Source organism: Rana temporaria, chromosome 1, assembly GCF_905171775.1.
Source record: "Rana temporaria chromosome 1, aRanTem1.1, whole genome shotgun sequence".
In the NCBI taxonomy this organism is placed as follows: domain Eukaryota; kingdom Metazoa; phylum Chordata; class Amphibia; order Anura; family Ranidae; genus Rana; species Rana temporaria.
Window position 1 is genome coordinate 186,311,408 of NC_053489.1, and position 19,086 is coordinate 186,330,493.

The window sequence follows — 19,086 nt, forward strand, 5'->3', positions numbered from 1 at the left end:
CATCCGCTATATCAGCTTTGGACAACCAAGCACCCTCCCCCACCCTGATAATTTGTTTAATCGCCTGATCCACAAATGCATATTTTAATGAAAATACTTCAGACGGAATTAAGGAGTTCAGGCTATATATGAGAACAACGAGGGGTGGACAAGTCATAAATGAAACGTAGTTCATTAGAAAACTTCCCTTTTACCAAACCAAGAGGGTTGACCCTCCAACTCTAGAAAGATGGTGTAGAAAAAGGACCAATAAAAAAAACCTTTACCAGTTCAGACTGGAGCAGCAAGTCCACTGACTCCATGTATGCAGTTGATGACCTCAGATTCAGACATGAAAACGACTTCCAATGAAATAAACCCTGTATGGAACTCCCTTGTGAAACCCTCCACCAAAAACGGACTCAAACCAGGTTAATGATGAGAGGTCAAACAAGCTTGTAAATACGGCACGTTGATACGGCTTAGTCAACTGTTTTTACCCTGCCTAAGTGAACAGGCCGATTTTGGGTAAACCCTGAAACAGCTGGCGCAAATGTGCAAAAGACAGCACTAACTAACTATAGTTGCATACGCCATGGTTAAAGTTATTACAAATATGAGTCTTCCCTAAAAACTAAATAGGCCGACCTAACTTGTCAAATGAAGCAGCATAGGGTGGGAGGGAACTAGGGAAAGCCCTGGATGTGCCTGGTAGAACCGGAAGTTCAGTATTGGGGCACCAGTATGTGGTATGCGAGGATGACTGACATGTCGCACAAACTGGTGACTTAAGCCCAGCAAAAAAGCTCAGTGTCAAAACTGCTCCAGACCATCTGATGTTGAGAAAACATGGCAACGTTAATGATAATCATAAATCGTCATTCCCCCAAACTTCTGTCCCAACTCTACTGCCACATAAAGGTAATGTTCCAGTTTCTCCCTTCTACGGGGTTTTGCAAACAATGAGCAAACAATATCCCTGAACAAACTGAAAGCCAATATAAACTCTGGGATAGAGAACTTGTGGTTGAGCCTGTGATCCCTGGTCTTAACAATCACAGAAACGTCACCACAGGCATAAGACTTATTATCAGCTACATCGTGGGCGGCAATCAACAAAGACGCCAAATTAACGTCCTCACCCTCTAAAATTTATTTTTTTATATTCCCAGGAATAAAATGTACCAGGGTAACAGAGAAAGCACAAGCGCTTATACCTGAAGCTAAAAGCATAGGGCTTGAAACCAAGGTGGTTCTGGAATCTGCTGAAGTCCCTGGAATTGCAAGATCCACAGGGGCCAGACTTGGATGGCTCTCCAAAATCTCAACCCTGGCCCACAACTCATGGAAGGAGGTCACAAAGAGCTCAGGGTGGAATTAACCTGTGACAGGTCACCTGCTCAGCACTGGAGCCTGGGGTGCAGGGAAACAACCTAAAAAGTTTCATCTTACGAGCTGAAGCTGGGTATGAAATACCCCCAAGCCGTAACTCCACCATCAGTCTGGGGGACAGTCCAGGTCCTTAGAGAGGGTGAACTGTTATTTCAGAACCTCTGACCAGAGAAGGAGGGATGGAGGCAGCTTGTGACATGACCTAAAAGATCAAAACAAAACCGTCAAGAACAATATACGTCAACTGAAACCCATTTTTTGACCCGAAACAACCTTCTCTGACCCCCCAACTAACAACCTCTCTACTTTTGATGTCCCTGGGTTAAGATAAAAATAATGTTTGTGAGACCAAGAAAGTGATTCACCATGTGAACACAGAGGCCGAGTAACCTTTAGTGAAGCAGGCCAATTAAAAACGACCACTCAGGCCTACAGAACCTAAAAACGTGTCAGGTCCAAGTAACGACAAACATATGAACCAGACTAACGTATATTGAATGAGAAACGGGTGAGGAGACTTGCTACTGAGCAAGCCGAAAGCAGAAACGATCATCTCTAGTCGCTGTGACTTATAAACGTGATAGGTAAGTACCGCAGTGATGTAGGGAGACACGTCCACCTTGCGGCACTGAAACCCGGAAATTACATCAGATGGTCGCCCGGAAATGACACGTACCATCCGAAGCGTCAAAACGGGAGGGAAAGCAGACAGAAGAAAGGAGGAGGAGGGCGGGATTAAGTACACTTTGACTCCTCCTACCTGCGGCCAGCCTTCCCATTTGTCAACTCCCAGGAGAAATCAGGACTGTCTTGGATGCCAAAGGCAGTCCAACACCATATTAGGTAACGATTTTGTTCTTTTACCATACTTGGTTCCATCATTTCGTCCAATTTCTTTACTTAATGTACCACCTGCATACATATAAATGCCATGGAACTATTCTCATAATGATCAATAACACCTCATCCTGGCATTCTCATTCTCTGGAAAGACAGCTAAAACTCACACATTAAAAATGCGCTTACAAATTAATTGAAAATTGTATGCATTTTGAAATGTAAAGTGCAAACTGGAAAATGTACATTAAAAAATTCATAAAAAATAAAATAACGGATGCAGTAAATTACTGTTATTTGCTCACACTATGCAAGAACAGAGATTATTTAGGAATATCTTAAAAAATAATGGCCCGAATTCAGAGAGAATTTACGCCGGCGTATCCATAGATACGCCGCGTAAATTCAAATCTGCGCCAGCGTATCTTCTTTCTGTGTTCAGAAAGCAAGATACGCCAACATTAGCCTAAGATACGACTGGCATAAGTCTCTTACGCTGTCGTATCTTAGGGTGCATTCTCACGCTGGCCGCTAGGTGGCGCTCCCGTCGTTTTCAGCGCAGAGTATGCAAATGACCTAGTTACGCCGATTCACAAACGTACGTGCGCCCGGCCGTAGTTTTTTACGTAGTTTTCGCCGTAACGTTGATCCTGCTATTAGGTGGCGCAGTCAATGTTAAGTATGGACGTCGTTCCCGCTTTGAAATTTGAATTGTTTGCGTCGTTTGCGCAAGTCGTTCGTGAATAGGGCTGGACGTAATTTACATTCACGTCGAAACCAATACATCGCTGCGGCGTACTTGAGAGCAATGCACACTGGGATATGTACGCGGACGGCGCATGCGCCGTTCGTAAAACACGTCAGGTCATAACACATTAGCATAAAACACGCCCCCCTCCCACATTTGAATTACGCGGGCTTACGCCGGCCCCATTTACGCTACGCCGCCGCAACTTACGGAGCAAGTGCTTTGTGAATACTGCACTTGCTCCTGTAAGTTGCTTCGGCGTAGCATAAATACAATACGCTGCGCCGCCGTAACTTAAAGCGCAGCTACGTGAATCTAGCCCAATGTATGTATCTTCACATCTGAGCAAATGAGCAGATATATCCAGCAGCAACAATTAAATATATTTCCTGATTTCTGTAAAATAAACAAGCATTACTGCTGGTCAATACAACATGCTGGAACGTATTCATTAATATCTGATGGGGTTGCATGTCTGCCAGCTTCTTGTGGCACCGAAGCAGCCAAATGATGAGCAAATAAAAGGCAGGTAAAAACTGCTAACATTACTGCATATGACGGCTGATATTCCTGGAAGACAACAGCCAGCCAGCTGCCAGTAAAAGCATCTATTTGTTTTCCAGTGCTTCTCATTATCCAAAAATTGAGATAGACATGGCTGGCCAGACGTTATTTCCAGGTTTTGTTGATGGACTGCTTGAACACTGAATCCACTCCTACACATCCTGAGGGTTTCAGCTCTAGAAAGGGTCAATGCTCAGCCTCCCCCTCCCATGCTTTGCATCTAAGGATTATGCTAGTGCCATTTTACCTCGTAGCCAACTGGGATCTCTGCCAAGGTCAATACAAGTCGCAGCCAGTTTCATGAATAACGGGGGAGGCCCGGCCCACTGGAAACTCTGAGATGTTAATCCCAGCAACAGATTAGTGTTCCCATAACAGAGCTGTACTGAAATGCATCAAGCAGGGACAATGCTGGACAAACTCCAAGTAGACCACAAGACACCAATCTAGTTCCTAGCTGTGCCACCGCAGCAAGGATTTTATTTCCCAAACTCTATTTTAAAGCAGAGTTTATTATAGCACAGCGATTACTGTATAAACAGGTGAAACATTTATATCACAATTAAAACAGGCATTTCTTATGATTTTATTCTGTAAATTAACCCTTCAACACACAGCTGATCCTCATATAGAAGTGTCTTCTCTGCTCTATTAAAAACAGAAAAAGGAACAGAGAGCAGCTAAAGCATAGCCCCAAGAGCCTTCGCTCTGAACCTGCGTTTCCTCTTTACACACCCAAATTCCCTGCAGATATCATTATTATTATACAGGATTTATATAGCGCCAACAGTTTACACAGAGCTTTACAACGATAAACTTGTTAAGCCTGAAATATTGCAGAGAAAAGCAGCTTTGTGTATATGTGGCATTTGATAACAGTAAAGCCGTGTACACACGATCGGTCCATCCGATGAAAACGGTCTGATGGACCGTTTATCGGGTTAACCGATGAAGCTGACTGATGGTCAGTCGTGCCTACACACCATCGGTTAAAAAAACGATCGTGCCAGAATGCGGTGACATAAAACACAACGACGTGCTGAAAAAAACAAAGTTCAATGCTTCCAAGCATGCGTCGACTTGATTCTGAGCATTCGTGGATTTTTAACCGATGGACGTGCCTACAAACGATGTTTTTTTTTTTCTATCGGTTAGGTATCAATCGGTTAAATTTAAAACAAGATAGCTTTTTTTTTAACCTATGGATAAATAACCGATGGGGCCCACACATGATCAGTTTGGTCCGATGAAAACGGTCCATCAGACCGTTCTCATCGGTTTGACCGATCGTGTGTACGCGGCATAAGGTTCATTGCGGGTTAACTGTTACCTTGAGAGTAATGCTAGCCATACATACCGTAGCTTAAAGTGGTTGTTAAGCCACTGAGTCTTTTTTTCTACAATCCCCTCTGTTACATAAAATATTGTGTTTTAAATAAGCAGTTATATAACTTATTTTACAGCACAGCTCTGCACTCACGTGACCCGGGCACCTCTCCCCTCTCTCAATCTGACAGCTACAGTGGGCGGGGGCTGAGAATCCCCTGCAGACATCAGCCAGGAAGGGAGGAGAGAAGGAGAGAGGTGGCCAGTCACGTGAGTACTGAGCGGCGATATGAAAACGGTATACTGCGGCTTATTAAAAAAAAAAAAACACATACACTGGGGCACATTATTTAATGTAACAGAGGGGATTGTATAAATAAGACTCCGATATGATAGCAGCAGTCGGAGCTGACAGGCAGGGATGGAGGGGGCGGGGAGTAGGACAGAAGGAGACCTGCGGATGACAAAGGCACGTAAAACGGACCACGTTGTCAGGGCTCAGAAGCTATGATAAACCGTGGTCAGTTTACAGGGTGGAGGGCAGAAACAGGCAGGATCAGCTAGGTATTTTATATGATACAGGGGGCCAAATGACACAGCACAAGCACGGTGCTGTTGTTCATGCTTTAAAGTAACAAGATCCATTTAAAAAAAAAAAAATTGTGTTACAAACACTATACATTTAGATTGATTCCAGTGGCCTGCTGGCAACACCCGGTTTGACAAAACTTCAACTGAAAATTCAAACAAGCCAGGTGATGGCGGCTGAACATTGAATATAGCCAGCCAATCAGATGCAGTCACAGGTATTTTGTCATAAAGATAATCACCTGCAGTGTAAGGCTTCAGGGGACCTTTCGGCTGAAACATGTGTTGGGGCAGAGACGGCACGCCGCTGCATGATATCGGTCAGCAGAGGCTTTCTATGCGAGTTACAGCAGTTTTTGTATTGATATATGGGCCGGTTTGTTTGGCGTGCTACGTATGTGATCCTTGTGGTGCAATAAATACTACATTATTATTATCTTTCCCCCGTTGTGAGCTTGATTTGCTGTAGCTTGAATTGGTGCTGAGAAATGGAGGGAAGAGCATTGTGGATGGATGGCTACCCTGGATGACACCTACTTAGGATGACGAGCTAAGCTTGCTACACATTTTGCAGCACATTTTCTGGCAAGTGTTCATTTCAAAAGGTGGTAGCTGGTCCTTCTTTACAATGGGAAGTGTCTGGCAACAATCTGTGTCATTTGAAGAAATTATAATATGTTTTTGGCTATATACAGGACTTTTTGCAATTCATGCATAAATATACATATACACACACACTTTATTGTGATATTATACTGCAACTAGGATTGACGTATTTATATTTGCGTTGATTTTTGCACCATATATAGAAATGTGGCCAATTGTTGAACTTTGTGATCAATTGTTGCACTCTTATTATCTTTATGGTTCCATAGGTGTTTTTGTATGTCAACCTTTCTGCTAGCAGCCACCTTTATCACAGAGCAGACCTTTTTAGATATGGGTATTCTTTCGGCTGCATATGTCAGCAGCTCACTGAATACAATAGCCAGCAGTGAAGCCGGCTCTATCCATGCTGTATAGTTTTTTTTAACAGGAATATGCTGTATAGTTTAAATAGGGGATTCTCACACTAGTTTCCATTCACACTCATTGTCTAAAATGACCATCTGGGCCTTTCAGATAAATACTATAAAGCATAGGTGCTGCACCATCAAAATAAAGCTAGAAATAATTTTCTATACATTGCAAAATAACTATTCAGATTTTTAATGTTCAACACTAACAATTTCCCTTTGCCGAGCAGCAACCCCCTATGACGTAGTTGGAAGTGACGAAACATGTCAGACGTGGGTACCTGGCAACCAGAAGTGATATCAGGACGTTGAGTCAGGAAGTCAGGAAGTGATAGTGGCCACTCTGATCCATGAGGGTGAGACCACTGAACAGTGATTTTAATATGGGTTTGATTATTTCATTGTAAATGTAAGTGCGATTCTTTTAAATAAAAGCAGGTACCTTAAGGTTTTACACTATTGGAGGCGGATTTTCTATTTCGTCTACCTATGGCTAGCCATGTGAGATGTGGGTGAATGGAATTTCAAGGTGTTTTTTATATCAACATATACAGTGCCTTGAAAAGGTATTCATACCCCTTGAAATTTTCCACATTTGTTACAACCAAAAACGTAAAAATAAATTATTGAGATTTTATGTGATAGACCAACATAAAGTGGCACATAATTTTGAAAGAAAAATTATAAATGGTTTTCAACATTTTTTACAAATAAATATCTGAAAGGTGTGTAGCTGTAGCTGTCACGTGTGGGCCCCATCGGTTATTTATCCATAGGTTAAAAAAAAAGCAATCTTGTTTTAAATTTAACCGATGGATACCTAACCGATAAAAAAAAAAAAACTATCGTTTGTAGGCACGTCCATCGGTTAAAAATCCACGCATGCTCCGAATCAAGTCGACGCATGCTTGGAAGCATTGAACTTTTTTTCAGCACGTCGTTGTGTTTTACGTCACCGCATTCTGGCACGATCGTTTTTTTAACCGGTGGTGTGTAGGCACGACTGACCATCAGTCAGCTTCATCGGTTAACCGATGAAAACAGTCCAGCTCCGGGGACCGATCACGGGACTCCAGCGGCAATCGGGTCCGCAGGTCCAGAGCGCGCCGCGGGCCCGCGACCCACGGCTGGGTACTAGTACAGGACGTACCTGTACGTACATGTGCCCAGCCGTGCCATTCTGCCAACATATATGTGCAGGAGGCGGTCCTTAAGTGGTTAAACCACTTAAAGTCCAAATCTTTTTCCGACACTTGTTTAAGTTAAAATCAATATTTTTTGCTAGAAAATTACTTGGAACCCGGAAACATATATATTTTAGCAGAGACCCTAGGGAATAAAATGGCAATTGCGGCAATATTTTATGTCACACTAAATTTTCCCAGCGGTCTTTCAAATGCAATTTTTGGGGAAAAAATGCACTTCAATTATAAAAAAAAAAAAAAACGAAACAGTAAAGTTAGCCCATTTTTTTTTTTGTTTTAATGTGAAAGATGATGTTACACCACGAGAATCATGATCCATCTTCTAAGCAAAAAAATTGTGATTCTCATTTTAGCCAGAATCGTTCAGCTCTACAGCCCATCACCCTGAACACACCACAACATGCTACCACCACCATGTTTAAGGTGGGCTTAAACATGGTGGTGGTAGCATGTTGTGAGGATGATTCTTTTCAGCAGGGACAGGGAAGCTGGTCAGATCTCATGGAAAGATGGATGGAGCCAATAACAGGGCAATCTTAGAAGAAAACCTGTTAGGCCGCGTACACACGGTCGTTCCAAACCGATGAGAATGGTCCGACGGGCCATTTCCATTGGTTCACCGCTGAAGTGGCCTGATGGTCTGATGTGCGTACACACCATCGTTCCAAAAACTGATCGGGTCAGAACGCGGTGACGTCAAACACACTACGTGCCGAATAAAACGAAGTTCAATGCTTCCAAGCATGCATCGACTTAATTCTGAGCATGCGCGGGTTTTGAACCAATGCTTTCTGTACTAACCATCGGTTTGGACCGATCGGGCAGCGGGCCATCGGTTTGATTTTAAAGCACGTTTTAAAATTTTGGACTGAAGGACAGCAGACCGAAACTGAACCTCGGTCCATTCTCATCGGTTTTGTCCGACCGTGTGGACACGGCCTTAGAGTCTGCAAAAGACTTGAGGCTGGGGTTGAGGTTCACCTTCCAGCAGGACAATGATCCTAAACATACAGCCAGAGCTACAATGGAATGGTTTAGATCAAAGCATATTCATGTGTTAGAATGGCCGAGTCAAAGTCCAGACCTAAATCCAATTGATAATCTGTGACAAGACTTGAAAATTGCTGTTCAGACGCTCTCCATCCAATCTGACAGAGCTTGAGCTATTTTGCAAAGAAGAATGGGCAAACATTTCACAATCTAGATGTGCAAAACTGGTAGAGACATACCCAAAATGACTTGCAGCTGTAATTGCAGAAAAAGGTAGTTCTACAAAGTAATGGCTCAGGGGGGCTGAATACAAATGCACCCCACACTTTTCACATACTTATTTGTAAAAAAAAAAAATCACAATTATGTACCACTTTATGTTTGTCTATCACATAAAATCCCAATAAAATACATTTACATTTTTGATTGTAACATGACAAAATGTGAAAAAAGGGGTATGAATACTTTTTCAAGGCACTGTAAGCACTCTTTGCCAGTCATGAGAATGAATGGTAACACTATCTGGTGAATGTTATTGTTAAGGGAATGGATTCTCCACAAGCACTGTGGAGGTAAATATATGCAGCTATGAGTAAGCATCACATGATGTGAAACATGTCAGCCACCTTTTTCCTGTTGTTCACTTCATTTTGACTGCATCGCTTTGGTTGTTTTTTCATTTCATTTGTACAATAAAGACATAATTTTAAAGTGGAGGTTCACCTGGAAATGTAAATTTTTAACATTAGATTCATGCTCATTTTGTCAAGGGGAATCGGGTAGTTTTTTTTAAAAAGGAAGCAGTACTTACTGTTTTAGAGATACATCTTCTCCGCCGCTTCCGGGTATGGGCTGCGGGACTGGGCGTTCCTTCTTGATTGACAGTCTTCCGACAGGCTTCCGACGGTCGCATCCATCGCGTCACGATTTTCCGAAAGTAGCCGAATGTCGGTGCGCAGGCGCCATATAGAGCCGCACCGACGTTCGGCTTCTTTCAGCTACTCGTGACACGATGTATGTGACCGTCGGAAGACTGTCAATCAAATAGGAACACCCAGTCCCGAAGACCATATCCGGAAGCGGCAGAGAAGATCGCTCTCTAAAACGGTAAGTACCGCTTCGTTTTTAAAAAAAACTACCCGATTCCCCTTGACAAAATGAGCATGAATCTAATGTTAAAAAAAAAAATTCGGGTGAACTCCCGCTTTAAGGAGTGCGGCAGTCCAGGATCTTCTTCTATCCAACGCACCTGTGCATAGCCAGCACCCTTTTGGTTTAGTGGGACAGAAGCAAAGCCAAGGGATCAGCAGTTTTTAGAGCGGTATCATCTCTCACTGCATTATTTTTTAGTCAAAAGTAGTGTCATACTATTTTATCACACCTTTTGTGGACTTTATACATTTTATTTTGGATTGACTCATATTTATCCATCTTTATTTGTGAAATGATTTTTTGATTTCTGTTTTGTGGTGCGCTACTGTGGAGTTTTATTTGATTTCTAAAAAATATTTTACCTATGTTAACAATTTCCTTACTGCCGTTTTTCTAAAGAATGAATGGCCACTGTATTTCTGTAAGAACACATTTGCTCATAACCTACACACTTTGATTATTCACACTTTTCTTTGATTGATTGATTTTTGAGCTTAGTTAGGCGCCAAATGCCCACTGTGAAGTGAGCGTCTAAGCTTCATGTAAATACATACTGTATACATACTGTGTATATATATATATATATATATATATATATATATATATATATATATATATATATATATATATATATATATATCTATCATAAAATCGCATTCTTGTTCCACAAACTGGAGAGTTTTTGTAGTCATACTGATGTAGAATCAGTATCAATTAGCCATACAGCTAAAAAGATGTAAGGTTACAATGCAAATAGTATAGAATTCAACCACATAATTTTTATGATTTTTTTAATGGGAACATTTTTAACCTTCTTTACAATGGAGATGAATCAGCTAGAGTACAACTCTCCACAATTAATGGTTTAGGGACAGTCTACAACAATCTGACCTACTGACCGAAAGTCACAACCCTAAAATATGTTTTATCAGACATAGCCAACAACAATTCTGGCCATAGCTTAGGCACACTGTATGATCTGTGCTTTTGCATATATTCATTCAGGTCCTAAAAACAGATCAAGCTGTATCAGCAGTACCTGGGTTAATAACATATAAAAAAAATGCTGCCCTTCCTCCCTTGTGGACATTATCCAAATGAAACATAGAAAGGAAGGCCAGCTGGTTTTCCTCAAGTCCTTATCCCAAAGCACAACCTGCACAGCATTCCAACTATCTCCGTACCATCCTCAGTGGAGAAAAGAAAAACACTTTATAAATGGAAACAGATTGTGTTTCCCCTGAACTGAATGGAAGGATAACAGAGAAAATCATAAATGGCACCATTCTCTCAACCCTGTATAAACAATGGTCACTTGGACTCACCTATGTCAATAAAAGTGAGATAAAACAACCCTAGGTGTGCCCAGTACAGAAAGGACTTACAATATGAATCAAAGATTAACAGAGGGACGCAAGAAATGACAACCAAATCAGCTCACATGGCAACCTGCTTTAAGATCAGATCCTGTAAAGTCCTAGGATGCACATTTTATTATAGTTTTGGGTAGAGTGGAGAAGAGCGAGACCCTTTGTTAAGTTTTTATTGCAATATGTTACCATGGTGGGGGGATTGAACCCTACTAGAGTTGTTGCCGGGACAAGAGGTAAGGGGAAGTCTTTCAATGTGGACATTTCAGCAGGATTAAACCTGACATCTAGGGGTACTTCCATGCTGGGGAGATTGAACCATAGAGTTATTACCGTGACAAGAGGTAAGGGGAAGTCTTCCAATGTGGACATTTCAGCAGGATTAAACCTGACATCTAGGGGTACTTCCATGCTGGGGAGATTGAACCCTAGGGTTATTACCGTGACAAGAGGTAAGGGGAAGTCTTCCAATGTGGACATTTCAGCAGGATTAAACCTGACATCTAGGGGTACTTCCATGCTGGGGAGATTGAACCCTAGGGTTATTACCGTGACAAGAGGTAAGGGGAAGTCTTCCAATGTGGACATTTCAGCAGGATTAAACCTGACATCTAGGGGTACTTCCATGCTGGGGAGATTGAACCCTAGGGTTATTACCGTGACAAGAGGTAAGGGGAAGTCTTCCAATGTGGACATTTCAGCAGGATTAAACCTGACGTCTAGGGGTACTTCCATGCTGGGGAGATTGAACCCTAGAGTTATTACCGTGACAAGAGGTAAGGGGAAGTCTTCCAATGTGGACATTTCAGCAGGATTAAACCTGACGTCTAGGGGTACTTCCATGCTGGGGAGATTGAACCCTAGAGTTATTACCGTGACAAGAGGTAAGGGGAAGTCTTCCAATGTGGACATTTCAGCAGGATTAAACCTGACATCTAGGGGTACTTCCATGCTGGGGAGATTGAACCCTAGAGTTATTACCGTGACAAGAGGTACGGGGAAGTCTTCCAATGTGGACATTTCAGCAAGATTAAATCTCACTCATAATGTACTTGTAGACAAACAATGAATTCACTTTCAGCTGAATTGGGAAGCAATTATACACCTTTTAGAACATGATTTTATTGGTATAGCTTCACTACCTTGCTCATTTCCTCATTGGCTGAATGTTGGCTCTGGCTGAGAAGTTGCGAGTGTCTCATTAGAGGTTCCTGCAGAAGATCCAGTCTAGGCCTTTTTGTCTCAGTAAGTTCCATATCAGATGCCTTGCTCATGTCAGATATGTATGAATGGGGGTCTCCTCTCCCATGCAGTTCCTGTGACCTGGGAGAAAGACCAACAATAAAAAGTTAAATTGGATTTCAAACTGAAGCACTAAACAAGACCGGTGTATATCATAGTTTGTAGAAACTAAGTTGTGCGCACTCAATATATGCTTAATGGGATTTTTCTTTTTATAAAAAAAATATGTAGCAGTACTTATTGGCCTAAATTTGTAAAGAATTTAGATTTTATTATTATTATTATTGGATTGGTTTTATAGCAGAAAGTAAAAAAAACAAAACAAAAGTTTTCTTTTTTCAAAATGGTCGGTCTTTTCTTGTTTATATCGCAAAGAATAAGAACGCAGTGATGGCCAAATACCCACAAAAGAAAGCTATATTTGTGAGGAATTGTTGGTTACAGCATTGCATGACTGTGCAATTGTCAGTTAAAGTAACGCAGTGCTGTATCGCGAAAAATGGCCTGGTCATTAACCACTTCCCATCCCGCCTATTGTCATGACGTCTACAAGGTGGCTCTGCCATCCTGGGTGGACGTCATATGACGTCCTCGGTCCTTCCGGCCGCTGGGGGGGGCGCGTGCCCGCCGTGACACTCTGGTGTCAATGCACGTGCCTGGCAGCCGCGATGTCCGTCAGGTACCTGCAATCAGCAGTTACAGAGCCAGGCACGTGGATCTGTGTGTGTGTAAACGCACAGATCCACGTCCTGTCAGGGAGAGGAGACCGATGGTGTGTCCATTGTACATAGGAACACCGATTGGTCACCTCCCCCAGTCAGTCAGTCCCCCCCCCATAATTAGAATCACTCCTTAGGGAACACATGTAACCGCTTGATCACCCCCTAGTGTTAACCCCTTCCCTGCCAGTCACATTTATACAGTAATCAGTGCATATTTATAGCACTGTTCACTGTGTAAATGTGAATGGTCCCAAAATAGTGTCAAAAGTGTCTGATCCGTTTGCTGCAATATTGCAGTCCTGACAAAAATTGCAGATAACCGCCATTACTAGTAAAAAATAAAAAATAAATCATAGATCTATCCCCTATTTTGTAGGCGCTATAACTTTTGCACAAACCAATTACTATATGATTACTGCGATTTTTTTTTACAAAAAATATGTAGAAGAATACATATCAGCCTAAACTGAGAACATTTAAAAAAAAAAAAAAAAAATTGGGATATTTATTATAGCAAAAAGTAAAAAATAGTGTTTTTTCCCCAAAATTGTTAGTCTTTTTTTGTTTACAGTGCAAAAAATAAAAACCGCAGAGATGATCAAATACCACCAAAAGAAAGCTCTATTTGTGAGAAAAAAAAAGGCGTAAATTTTGTTTGGGAGCCACGTCGCACGACCACGCAATTGTCATTCAAATCGCGACAGTGCTGAAATTTGAAAATTGGCCTGGGCAGGAAGGGGGTGAAAATGCCCGGTATTGAAGTGGTTAAGGTGAGTAAATCTTCTGGTGGTCAAGTGGCAAATCCAATTTTAACATCAGAAGCAAGAAAACAATTCCCCACCAAGAGGCATTACAAAACTATATGGGACACTACTAACATAGGTGGGCTATGGGTTCTGCTGATAGTTCATAAATATATACTGTATTTATTGGCGTATAACACTCATTTTTTTACCCTGAAAATAGAGGGTAAACTGTGCCTGCGTGTTATACGCAGGGGTCTGTGGCAGTTTTTTTTCCTGATACTGCCCTCTTAAGCCTCGTACACACGACCGAGGAACTCGACGGGCGAAACACATAGTTTTCCTCGTCGAGTTCCTTGTTAGGCTGTCGAGGAACTCGACAAGGCAAGTTTCTCCATTCCCGTCAAGGAAAAAGAAGACAGGCTCTCTTTTTGGCTCGACGGGATCCTCGACAGTTTCCTTGTCGAAAAATGTAGACGCGACCGGTTTCCTCGGCCAAAAAAAAATCCCAGCAAGTGTCGTGTGTACGAGGCCTTAAAGTTAGGGTGCGTGTTATACACCGATAAATACGGTACTTTAAAATTCTGCACTTTGTAATGTAATGTTGCCTTATATTGGTCATTCTCTTTTGTATACGAACTTGTTTTGGACTTTGATGTTTGTCCAGTCTTGTAATTTTTGAATATTTTCAATAAAAGCATTTTTCAAATAAAATTCTGCTCTTTAACATACTACATTAAACCAGACATTTATAACTGAAGATTTAACAGATTGTAGGAGTATAAATATGAAGGATCAACATGTAAATAAACTGCTTTAAAACCTCTCCATAATAAATAAATACAAACAGGAATTTCTCTTGTCCCATACCCATCTTGTTTATTTAGATGTGCCTGCATCCAGTGACCTCTCTGTAATGTCACCAGAGGGAAGTTCTCAAGAAGGACACAGGCTTGATATCCCATAGCAAACATCTGAGTCTTCTTGCAAGTCAGATCCTATTTAAGCATTTAAGGCATGTGCTCATTTACAGACTTAAATATTTTAACAGAGCTAAAGGAGGTATGGGAGTATGACTTATTCATAACCAGAGACTCTGCGGGGACATGAATTGCATAGTGTGGAAAGTCACAGGAGCTGAAGCCAAAAGGAAAAATGCATAAAAACAACTCATCTATTTTATCTGCTCTTTCGGAGTCAAAGAACCAAATATCAACTCACTTATCAAGCTGTGCTAAAGCAGTTTTGGTACCCAAATGGCTGAATTCTGCCTAAAAGCATCACAATAAAGGAAATTAAAAAATAAATAAAAATTATACACTAGATGTAAAAATATATATGTTTGGAAATAAAATTAGAAAAATATTCATAATGTTAAGAGAAGAAACTCACCATTAACCAAAACCTACAAAAAACAAGATATATTGGTTTTGAACCAATCTATTTATTTTTTTAATCGGATTTTATTTAATGTAATTTTTAAATCGTACACAAAGAATACAAAACAAAAGCACGCAATGCAGGAAATCAAGAAAAACAAAAAACAAACAAAAACCAACAACAAATTTAAATATACCCATACGTACCACCACACAGGCATTTCCAAATTTTGATTATTATTATTATTATTATTATACAGGATTTATATAGCGCCAACAGTTTATGCCACACTTTACAATATAAAAGGGGGACAATACAGTTATAATGCAATAAGAGACAAGAGGATTACGAGGGCCCTGCTCAGAAGAGCTTACAATCTAATAAGATTATTATGATTATAGCTATGGATATTAGAATGACTTAGTATTCTGGAGCTTTTCTTTTTTTAAGCAAGGAATGTAAGAGCCGGTTCACACTGGGGCAACACGACTTCAAGCACGACTTTGGGAGGCAACTTGGGTATGAATCATCAGGCAATTACAAGACAACTTCAAGTTGTCTCCAGGACAGGAGACTTTCCAGTGGCCAATCAAACAACAATCAGCTCTGTGGGTGGGAGGGGTTTGCCTGAGAAATGTATGTTATCTTCCTGGAAAGTTGCTTCAGTTAAGACAGTGATCAGACTTCTGAGGCGACTTCCATTGAAATCAATGGGTACAAGTTGCCTACAAGTCGGATTGAAGTAGTACAGGAACCTTTTCTGAAGTCGGAGCGACTTCAGTAGTGTACATTAAGACGGCTCCATTCACTTCCATTGATTTTCTCAACGGCGTGACTTGGGACGACTTGGGGAGACTTCAAGTCGGATCCCAGGTCACCCCTGTGTGAACCGGCTCTAAGGGGTAAATAAGTACAATTGTGACTTGTAGGAGTTTTGGTAAACATTAAGAAAAGATTTATTGGCATGATGAAAATACATTCAGTACATCAAAGTTATAATTATTGGACGATGAGTTCCTAAATGTTTGAAATGTTTTAGAATACTGATGTTGTGTAGAGATTTGTGGTTAGGATTGGTACTGGGGAAATTTTAATTATTCCGGGGCTCACTGATCTCATCTTGTGCCAGCATAGTCAGCCACTAAGTGTATAAATGCTTATCTTATGAAGGGCTGTTTTGTGGTTATCTTTTTCTGGAGTTCTGGATTGTAGGCTATAAGTTTCTATTGGTACAATATCCTCAAACTAAGGCAATAGACACAACGAGCCTGCTAAGTGGCTCATATTTACCCCCTTTTTCTTTTTACTTTGCTTCCCTTTAATATTGAAGTTTAGTCCATGTTTGCACCTGTTTTGGAAGTCGTTTTTAACCATATTTATCAAGCCTTGACCCATTTTTTGGATTTTTTTCTTTAAATATGCATTTTATAAAACAAACATTTGGGCAACATCTTTCTGAATGAAGGAGTAAAGCGGTTATTAGTGAGACCTTTTCAACACATTTCAATAAAGATCTTAACTGCACACTCAGAAGTCAACTCCATCACACAACTGTCTCTGTGGTTTTCTAGGGTAAATGCTTTTGGGGATATGGAGGACATCACAGCCACCCAGTGTAATACTGAAGAGACCTTCAGGGACACCTGGAGACCCTGGCAACACTTCATTTTTACAGAAGTATATCTGAACAAATTACTCCCACCTTAGTGAGTCCAACCGCATTCTGGCCCATCTATCCCCCCGGGAGAGGGCATCTGTATCTGCCCAACCTTATTGCCCATGAGCTCTTTCCCAACCATTCTCTCCTCATTCCTCTCCACCCTGTCCATACTCCGTTTTCTGCCCCCCCCCTTCTGCGGTCCTTTTCCCTCCTCTTATCCCTCCCCTCCCCTTGCTCCTCTGTTCTCTTGACCGCCCCCTTTTTTTGTCTGTCAATACTAATTAAGACCTGATATTACACACCTTAACCCCCGTTTCATAGCTGGCAATGCTTTCTATGTGGTCTTTCCATGTTGGAAACTCTAAAGAATGCACAATTCACTTTGGTGTCTGCCTAAAGCTGGGTACACACTACAAAAAACTGACAGCTCTGGTCGGGACACGCTATACCAACCTTGCAAGGTTAGTCCGGCGACCTCCCCTCTCTGTTCTGACAGGGGGACACCTACGGCCGCCAGAACATCCCGATCAGCACTTTCTGCCATTGGATGAGAGCACTGATAAGGAGTTGGTCGGCTGCTGGTTTTCCAGGATGCGCGCCCGACAGAAGCCGGTTCCTGTCAGACATGGGCAGAATGTCGGCCGGTATTTTTTGTACCGGCAAATGTCTCCCGACATTCTGCCTGTGTGTATGTGGCTTTAATGTGATCACTATAACGGTAGCTTTCTTCATTGTTCATTTCAACGTTGCCCTAGACATCTTCTTGACTACAAACGGCAGCCTGGTTACTTCTGCTTGATGGACATTCTGTTGTAATCATTTCAATTGACCCACTGCCTGTTTTTTTTCTGTGCACAAATGAGAAATAAAGGAACAAGAAAATAAATCCATCACACATGTGCCAAAACCTGCATTTTTCTGCTTTTTTTTTTAAAACCTCTCAGCAAGGGCACAAATAAAATAATAGTTCTCTTTGCGTCCAGTTCACACTACAATGGAATAGAGGTGTGGAAAAGTTCAGCATGCCTGAAAATTCACTCTTCACATTAGAGCTCTCCTGAAGTCCCTGTCTGTGCAGTGCTAAGCCCCACAGCTTTAACCACTAGCTGACCAGCCCCCCCCCCCCCCAGCCGCCCCCGCTCGCCCCTGGTGCCGACGCGCGTGCCCGGTGGACGCGATCACCGCCGGGGCCCGGTCATTGACCAGCAATATGGTCCGGGGCTAAAGTGGTTAATGCGGTGCAAAAAAAAATACGGATATGTCGCTTTGTGACAATTTAATAAAGTTAAGAAAAAAGTAAACCGGTCCCTGCATTGTAAAAATGCAAGGCACCGCCTGCACAGAATGGACAGCAATCTGCAGAGGGAAAGGCTTGTTCTGTGCAGACGAATTTAAGCAGTCATCCAATGTCATTATGTAGTAAGTACCAATCAAAGTCTAGGATTTATTTTTGTATGCTTACACCTCACCCACCTGCTTGGTTTGTTTTTGTTTTTGAGCTTTTGTCTATGCCATTATTTCCAGCCTGCTAATCATCTTGTGCAGCTGGCGTCCTCTTTAGCTCAGTTGCCAGTATTGTCATATTTTTAATTATCTGAACTTGAGCCTACAGAAATGCAATTCAACATGTTCCATGGTTCAGGAATTTCACTTTTTCTGAGCCTTATACAAGCCTACTGATAAATGCCAGAGTATAATTGAATGGTTTTTACAGCAAAGAATCATAAAAATAGAAGCAGCACTCGGAAATGTAGCAAAAATGTATAAATTAGTAAAAGATAATTAGATGATCAATCAATTAAAAGATGAATTAAAGTATCTACTCCTGCCAGAGAGCACAGGCAGGTGCTAGACCTCTATGCTGGCTGTAAATAAAGCAGAACCTAACTCCCAAAAGGGAGTTAGTTCCGTTTTAATACCCCCCTCCCCCCCAAGAAATGCAAGATTTTATTGATTTTTAATTGGCCGCACCATTATTTCAGCCTAGGCCACAGTCTGGAGTGCCAGAGGGTGGGCTCTGCACGTCATCAGAGCTGGCTGCCTGCACCTGAAGGGGACTAAGATGACAGTGTGGGACCTGCTACATAGGACCTGCACAGCGGCTCGCAGTAGGACGGTACTTGGAACCCAAGAATACAGATAAAGAAGAAAACATGGGGGAGTTGAGAGCGG

The 19,086-nt window shown here is 41.7% G+C and overlaps 1 protein-coding gene across 13 annotated transcripts in view; it reads right to left on the bottom strand.

Moving 5' to 3' along the window:
- The window catches only part of NCOR2 (nuclear receptor corepressor 2), a 599,120-nt gene that overhangs the window by 397,534 nt on the left and 182,500 nt on the right, over positions 1-19,086 (bottom strand). For all 13 annotated transcript variants that reach the window (XM_040347350.1, XM_040347349.1, XM_040347347.1 and 10 more), the window contains one exon: positions 12,310-12,490. In XM_040347350.1, the coding sequence (XP_040203284.1) occupies positions 12,310-12,490 (181 nt within the window). The remainder of the gene's footprint in view (positions 1-12,309; positions 12,491-19,086) is intronic.